Raw genomic sequence first — 8,696 nt, forward strand, 5'->3', positions numbered from 1 at the left:
ATAATTGATACAACTCGCGATTTGTTGACTCAACTTTCTATATCGAGCAATGTGGACTGGAAAACATTAATTAAGAGAACTATAAGAATGTTGGTTGAACTTATTTATTAAGTTTGAGCTACATTCTTTTCTACTGCTCTATTGCCAAGGTACTTGAGTTTACAGACATTGCTAAATTTCACTAATTTAAGCAAACTAATATCTGCAAAGTATCTACATGAGAATTGGCCAGTCAAACTTAAATATTAACACATGAAAAATCTGCTGAAAAGACAATAAGGACTTTTATAAAAAACCCAACAAGTCCAACTTTGAGTGTTGAGCATTGTTGCAGGAAAATGAACTGAAATCTCCACTCTGTTCATGTTTTCATTATAACATAAAATACAAATTAGTGTCTGCAAGAGAAATTTCCTCAAAAGAAAAATGTTAAAACATGAAAACGTAAAAAAACTGTGGTGGCCCACAGAAGGGCTTTACATTTCTTTTCTTCTTACAACATAGTGGAAAAGAAATTGGAAAAAAACTAGAACACTTACTCAGGGCCAAATGCAGAAACATCATCCTAAGCCATCACACTAACTGAGCAGTTTATTCTTTAAAGAGTGGACTCTGGGAGTGCACATCTCAGACCGATTCCCATGAACAGGCGCTGAATCACCTCAAAAGTATATTTTGTGTCTTTTGGATAGTCAAGGTTCAGCATGTACAGCAGGCCCATCAGGTTCACAAAAGCGTTGGGTACATCACCAAGATGACGCATGACAATCTTTTCCTCAATGACGATGGCAACATCGTTGTAGGAAACTGGAAGGGGCTCCTTCACATCTTCAACGACCAAAAGGATTCCAATCATCATTCCCTTGATGACGTCCTCTCCAGGATCTGTTGGCTTCATGCAAAACAAACATAACAAAAAGGGGCCGGTGCTTTAGACATGTTTTGCTATATCTACACAGAGGATGCCTGAAATGATGTGTAACCATGCCCATTGTGAACTTGTTTTTGTTGAACAACATTTTGCTGCTTACCTCACATCTCTTCATCAATGTAGAAGGATTTTCCTTCACGTACCATGGCAGCCCCTGCAAAGCTGCTGCTCTCTTCCTTTGGTTTGATGCCTGCAAAAATACGATACGCGAATTCAGTGTATTTCAAAACTGATTTTTGTCAACCCTCAAATGACGGAAACTGAGCTTCAGTCCAGAGAGGCAACTTAAACTGACCTCACCGACAGATTTTATTCAACAAACCCAGCATTTCTCTCTCCATGTCCTCCATCCAACAGAGATATTTTCTTATTCAATTTGTATCAAAGTGCCTATCCAATCATATTAATTAGAGGTTACTGTCTGTCATAATCTAAATCTCGGTCCCACTCCTCAGTGGGGTTGCAACCCCACAAACAACTATGCACTTACATCCTTGTCGAGACTCTCCATTAAGGATGTCATTTCTTGAACTTCCTCGAAGCGCTTCAACCGGAATAACTGAAGAAGTTTATGCAGATGGCTGTCCAGACCCTCATAGAACTTATTGATGTCCATTGACATGAGTCTGGTGAATTCCTTGATGATCTATGTGGAGAAGTAACATGACAGTTTTAGTTTAAGCTGAAAGTCACCTAAATTTTCACATTTGATAACAGTGGAGACTTGTCTCATGGTGCATATTTCATTATTGGTAACTTCAACAATCTGTGTCCTCAGACTGGCAGAATGGCTTGTGTGGCAGGTTATTGAATTTTATTAATGTTTACATCAGACTGACATGTCAGTGCTTTGTTATGTTGTCATAATATTCATACATGCTAAGTAACAAGGCTGTAAGTTTAACAAATCAGTATGTACTACTATGATTTTAGTAGTTAAAATAATTCATATGAGTTAAAGCATTATTTAATATCAATATATAGGAGTGGCCTACAGAAAAGATCAATTCATGTTTAATGTGTCAAATATTGTGTTAGTCATGACAGTGCAAGTTATTGCTTGTGTCTGTTGATTAAAAAAGATGAAATAGTTTCATGTTTGTATATTCTGGGTCACATCAGAAGTCAAATTACAGGTATACAGTAAATTGTTGTGTGTTTTTACTGTTATGTAAAAATGGGTCACTTTTGACCCTTAACATCATTAAAGTGTTCCATAAATGTGTTAAACAATTTTTAATTCTACTCCCAATATTTTACTTTAGGAGCACATGTACTCAATGGAAGGAATGTTAGCATTGAGCCCTGCAACATACACAATACAACATTACTACTATGCTATGACTAAGACATTTTTTTTTACAAATTTTACCTGTCTTTCAGTAAAAAGGGCTGGCCATCTGACTCTCATTTCGGCCACAGGTGGCTCCTCTTCAACAATCTCCTGTCTTCTCAGTGCGTATGTGGCATTCATTGCATCATCGATGTAGGCCAGGTTTGGGGTGGTTTTTCTCATCTCCTGGACCATCTTTTCTCTATCTTCTTCAAGACTTCGGCTGTCTTTCCCTGGGGGAGATCTGGAAGAAATTTGTTTCAGACCGTCGAGGTTTCTTCACTTTGTTTCTCTTCCCTCGTGTGTCCCCAGCACCTCTTTTCTCAGAATTAACCTCCAGTTCTCGGCAGCCCAAATTTTTCAATTTCTGTCTGTAATTGCCCATCTTGAACTTTATGCTGTGTTTCCATCCATACCATCCACATGTGGAGCCAGGTTCTGTAAGGCAAGGGTGTTTTTCAACGAGTGCCTTGGCTACACATCCAAAATGTTCAAGTGTAGGGTAGGTCATGAATGAATATATTTTTTCAACAAGTTTGAGCAGAATCTCAGACTTCATGTCCCTTGAAATGGATAGAAGTGCTCCACTTTCTCTAAAAGCATCATTGCCCTGCCTGAGCCTCAGCTCAACATCATATGAGAAGGTGGGAATGTGAAAATGAGCTGGCCATTGCTGTGAACGCTGACCTGCAAAGCACTCTGTTTGGCTGCTCAATGAAGAAGATGTCGTCGGAGATGATGTTTGAGCTGAAGAAGATGCTGCCGGAGACAAAGGTACAGCAGAGCCAAAAGTGTCCAAACTTGAGTCTGAAGAGACAGGGCAGAAAATGACTTGCAATGTCACCTTGTCCTTTGGTAGATCGTCAACACACGTGAGGTTACAGAAGTCTTTGAAATCCTCATCTTCATATTGAAGGTCAAATGAAGAGTGTAACTGCAGTTTGTTTTTCAACACCCGTTTCAGGCCATCAACGGAATCTGGAACTGAGTCCAAGCGGAGCTTTCTAATGTCCTTTGCTGAAACGATCACACGCAACAGCATCTTCTTGCGACTTTGAAACTCTCAGGACTTCTCTGGCGATGAAGGAAAAAAAGAATGTAAGAAAAAACAAAATGAACAATAAACATTATTAACCATGAACATGCATACATACACATTTTCTTCTGTTTAAAACCTGTTTTTACGTTCATGGACATACTGCATGTTTTTCAGAGCAAGAAGAACACACCATTTAAAAAGTAAAATAACAGCCCAACTATACCTTAATGAAGCAAAAAAACTTTTGATGTCACCATCAGTTTCCCTGCTTTTGTGTATGGATACAAGGGTTGATATCCATTTAGTTCGTGTAATTCCACAATCACCAGTTCAGAAGACTGTTTTTCATCAACTCATAACTGCGCAGGTGCTCCATGTACCATGCATGGTATGGTTCTATGAGGAAGGACACTTTGCTGGACACAACTACAATTTTAACCAGCTTCCCAAAGTCAGGCAGGCCACTGGTGTGCCCCACGGACAGAAACATACCCTCTGAATACTTTGTGCCATACAGGCAGGCATTGGTTGCAAGAGACAATAGACTTATGTTTCCAAATTTTAGCTCTACAGCCCGCCTCATGGAGTGCTCAAGTGCATCAGGTGAAACAACTGCAGTATGTCCAACTTCCAGATCAGGTCTGAAAAGACTTGGCAAATCTAGATGGTAAGCTAAAGTAAGCTGGTGTTTTGTTGATAGAGTGAGCAATATGTTTCTGAAATTGTGAGAATCATGCACCAACCTTTTAAAAAAGTTGTGCTTAGCTTCAAATCTAATAGTCCAGAAATCAACTAGGGGACCAAATCTCCGAATCAGTTCAGGATAATGTTCTAAGAAGTGGTGCTTGGGCAGGAGGTGGAAATCAGGAAACACCTCTTTTAATAGGCACCTGTGATCGGAGATTTTACACTCCAAGTATGCCAATGTCTCTTCTGAAAAATGTCCACTAGCTAGAAGCTCTACTATTTCTTTCAGATCTAATAGAATCCCCCAAACTTTGTCATCTTCTGGTATAATGTGACCGATCATTAGAGGCAGAAGTCTCAATAGTGTCCAGTTTTCGTGGCAATTCCCACCAATAGATTTTTTGATGCAAAAGACTTTGAAATTGGATTAGGTCTGTTGGTTTTATCTGTAAACTTGAAAGGGAAGGATTCAATTATGGAATTCAGCTCATCTATTGTAAAGTAGCGTTTGGATATCAGAGACTTTATGCATAGACTTAATTCCCGTGGCACTATTCCTTCAAAAAGGTCGTGCATAAAATCTGGGGGAAGCCCTGGACTGTGTGGAAATGAGAAAGTCTATCGAGAACACAGTCACTCTTTACTCCATTCACAGAAACAAACTGATGTCTTTTTAATTCCAGAAGGTCCTGTTTGTGAGATTCAACTGTCCGGAGTGGAAATACTCTCTCCTTTACCTCGTGAATGTCAATATCTTGCCGACTAGCTAAACAAAACCGGCAAAATTTGTCGACATTAAAATTCTCATGAAACCCAGCAAGTGAATGGGCCCCCAAGTTGTCTGCAGACACATACAGCACAGTACCTCTAACAGTTGTTCCCAATTTCTGAACATACAATCCTTGCTGCTCAAGTACTTCAAGGTCTTTTATCAGTGGTTCAAGAATGGCTCCATACCCATATTTCTTCACATCATTGCTATGACACAGACATGCAAGGTAGATTGACTGTACAGATGATCTATATCGTATAGGTAAATTTGAAATGACCCAATAAACTGCACAGATCTTGTGTTTTTTTTTTGATGTTCCTAGTGGGTTGCACACTTCAAAGTCGTCTATGTACAGTCCTAGGGCAATGCTAAGATCTTTTGACGATAGCAAAATATTGTCTTTGTAATATAGACCGTCTCTGTATGTTTTGTACTGAGACAAGTGTTCAACTCTTTCAATATGTCCTGTCTCCAAGACTTTATCTATCACATCACTGCGATTTAACAGCTCTGTCAGGACTTTCAAAACCGGAATATAAACAAATTTCCGTCTTGAAGATGTATCTAAAACATATTCAATCGGCTCAATCACTTTAAAATTTTTCTTGTAAAAAGTTTCTCTTTTGTATTCAGAACCAAAAGGCCCGTCTTTTGACAGGAAACTTAGGGGGTTAACTTTTTTAACTATCTCTGTTATAGCAGCAGTGACTGCACTGTTCACTGCACAATTATGGTTGATCAGTACACTTTCAATTATTTTTGGTGTGTACTCTTCTACAACTGAGCTAATACTACAAAGCTCATCTATTATTTCCTGAGTTGTTGTTTTAGACACATGCAAATGTGTTTGCATACGCAGTAAGAGAGATGCAACTTTGTGTTGAAGTAAATCATGCAGGTCTAGATCCTCTATGAAATAATCTGTTAAGTCTAGATCGTCTGAGTGTGTCTCAAAGTTTGTACTTTCAGAGTTTAAAGTGCCCTGAATGAAGGTTTGATACAGGTTTTCTCGAAAATTGTCAACAGTACAGAGGTGATGTTTCTTACTCTTATGTGCACGAAAAGTACTGTACACACTTGACTGAAACCTACATTCTTTATACGGACATTTAACAGTTTCCTTATTGTGTATGTGTATTTTCAAATGTGCAAATACTGTGAATCACTACAAGTCTCTGAAAAATTGCACAGTTCACAATTTAACTTGCAGTCACCTGCTTTGAACGGGCTTGACTATGGTCTCTTGTTAAATGTTTTTTCAGAGATGATTCTGTCCTGAAGGAGCACACACAGTCTGCATAGACACAGGGAAGAGGACAGTTTCTTGCCTGATGACAGTGCTTCAGCTTATAATGGACAATTAGTGTGCGTTGGTTCGGCGAGGAGAAATTGCAACACTTGCAGGACCACCTCATTGAGGGGCAGTTGCCACAAACAGCACAGCCTACACTGAAGTGTTGTAACCCTGTACAGAAAACAAAGGGGAAAAAAAAAACATACAACAGTTATCAGCAAAATTGGCTTGATTGCATAAATATTTTTCATGTTGTATCAAATATTTATTTTATTTAATAATTGCCTAAAACAGTTGTCCTATATAATTGGAGTCATCCAGTGCAAAAATGAACATAATGAACATTATAACTCAAAAGGACTATTTACAATATTTACATTTAAAAAAAAAAAAAGACTTAAATGTATGCCAATCTCAAAACAGTGACGCCATTCTTCTATGTAGAACGGTTACAGACTATCTGTGATCATATTAGACTATTTTGACCTGGAGTTATCTATTGTTTTAGCTTTCCGTCTTTTATGTTTATTAAATGATTGAAATATGAACCAGAGGTGCCGTTTGGATCATACACAATCCCTTCGGGTCGACACGATTTCAAACGGCATAGGGCTCCTTTCCCATTGGCCAACAAACCCACGTCTGATCTCCAGCTGGCGGCCTGCGTGACCGTTCACCCCCACTGCTGCGCGAGTGTAACGGCACACATATCACTATGCAGTTAAAAACAATCACCTATCACTACGTGTTTATACAGCATCTAACTCTACATAAATATATACACACACATATATATATATATATATATATATATATATATATATATATAGTCCGTACACTACGGCGGTGGTCCGTATTTTTCCACTCCTCTTCCCCACGGACCATGAGCTGCTCTGTTATCTCGCTGTCTGGTCAAAGCTGTACCAGATTGATTGATGGCGAGCAAAGCTTCTTGTGCAGGTCGCAACGTCACGTAAATTGGCGGGTGGACCCGGACATATCGATTTTACTGTTCACACATTTTTCCATAGACGACAAGTCTCGCACCGTTTCACTCGTATAAAAGTAGCGTTATTTTATTGGTGCCGAATACTTGTTACAGTTGAATGAGGCTCAACCAGAGCTACATTAATACTTGCCGTGACACTCCGGCGCTAGCTTAGCCAGCTAGCGCTAGCTAGCTAACGTTACATGCTACAGCATTTCCAAAAAACGAACATGAAATATTCATCGCATGTTATGTTGACGGATAATTTGAAACGGAGAGACATTAGATGACCAATGCACATTAAACAGATGAATAATTAAGCTAAAACAATTTTAAATGTACTTACTTGGACGGCTCGGCTCCGAGGAAAAAAGATGGCGGTCAGCTCAGATTTTGAGAGTTCAATGCTGCGCGTGACGTCACTGCAGGCGCATGCGTGTTGGTTGAAATGCCCACCTTGACCTATTTTCTGAAGTGAACTGAATGGATTCTTATAAGTTTTTTATGAGCTTTCGCGCTTTTTTCAAGTTGTAGTTGTGGTTACTCTTCTTACTTTGTTGTAATAGGCAATAAGTTCTCTCAGCTTGTTAAAAATAGTCCCTCTGGCTAAAAGCCCAAATCCTTTTAACAGTGTATGGTGTTCCTAATAATCCTAAAGGTGAGTGTGAGTGTATATGCTGTACATATCAGTTAAAATATGCTAACATCAGAATACTAGTATTTCTTTAAAGAATCAAGTATGATTCAGGGTCTAATACATTATTTTAGTGGGACGCATGTATCTTCGGAGTTTCTCTCACACCGCTATATTCAGCTTTGTAGATTTATTCAATCACTATTACATTATTGCCGCCACTGCTTCAATATTTTATGAAATGTCATGATGTCGTAATTACACGACTCAAGGGCTCCCCTAAACTCAAAAAATCCCCTTTCTCCCCCCTTTGAGGGTGAGCAACTGGAACATTGAAAGGACATCATTATTGCAAAGTCAGGTGTGTGTGTGTGTGTGTGTGTGTGTATTTTCATTTGTTACTATGGGGACTGATAATGGTTGTGGGTTGGACTGGGATAGAGGGGAGGGGAGGGAGAGAAAGACCATTCACTCAAATCCTACACATTGACAACTGTACTGCTACGGATACTGTACTGATTGCAGATTCCTGATGTATGATAGTTTAAACATTGACAGCAGAGGGATGAAGGGTCTTACATTTTCCAGTTGAATGTACACAAAGTAAACAACCCAGTCAAAAGAGGTAAAGTTCTGACCCACCTAAAGTCTCTGACATCAGACATTATGTTCTTACAGGAAACTCACTTTAAGAGTGGCTCGTATGGCAGGTTAAAAGCAAATTGGATAGGGAAAGTTGACCACTTAAACTTTTCATCCAAAGCAAGAAGTGTAGCCATTCTAGTGAGAAAACGTGCCCTTTTTACAGAAAAAAAACTATTTTATTACATACTATAGTATTTTAGTGAGGGCAACTTTAAAACTGTCCTCGACACATATCTTCAGGTCCTCCACAAAGAATGTACTGGATTTATGGAGAGCAATGAACCCTTCAGGTAGGGACTTGTCATTTTATTCACCTGTATATAGCTCCTACAGTAGGCTACACTACTTCCTGGTGGACAACAGACTCGTACCG

General features: G+C 39.1%; 1 protein-coding gene across 1 annotated transcript; it reads right to left on the reverse strand.

Moving 5' to 3' along the window:
• Positions 1 to 598: 598 nt before the first annotated feature.
• On the reverse strand, positions 599 to 2,487 carry LOC116684156 (uncharacterized). The gene is made up of 4 exons (XM_032510057.1): positions 2,304 to 2,487; positions 1,422 to 1,577; positions 1,032 to 1,121; positions 599 to 892 (listed from the first exon to the last, which is right to left on the reverse strand). Exons 1-4 carry the CDS (start codon positions 2,457 to 2,459, stop codon positions 599 to 601), a joined length of 696 nt encoding a protein of 231 aa, XP_032365948.1. The 5' UTR covers positions 2,460 to 2,487.
• Positions 2,488 to 8,696: the final 6,209 nt, after the last annotated feature.

This window comes from Etheostoma spectabile, unplaced genomic scaffold, assembly GCF_008692095.1.
Source record: "Etheostoma spectabile isolate EspeVRDwgs_2016 unplaced genomic scaffold, UIUC_Espe_1.0 scaffold00019209, whole genome shotgun sequence".
Classification (NCBI taxonomy): domain Eukaryota; kingdom Metazoa; phylum Chordata; class Actinopteri; order Perciformes; family Percidae; genus Etheostoma; species Etheostoma spectabile.

Coding starts and splice junctions, on each gene's coding strand:
- LOC116684156 (XM_032510057.1), bottom strand. CDS start 2,459: ATGGTCCAGGAGATGAGAAAAACCACCCCAAACCTGGCCTACATCGAT. Junction 1,578..2,303: donor CCCTTTTTACTGAAAGACAG/GTAAAATTTGTA, acceptor TTCTCCACATAG/ATCATCAAGGAATTCACCAG. Junction 1,122..1,421: donor TGGAGAGTCTCGACAAGGAT/GTAAGTGCATAG, acceptor GTATTTTTGCAG/GCATCAAACCAAAGGAAGAG.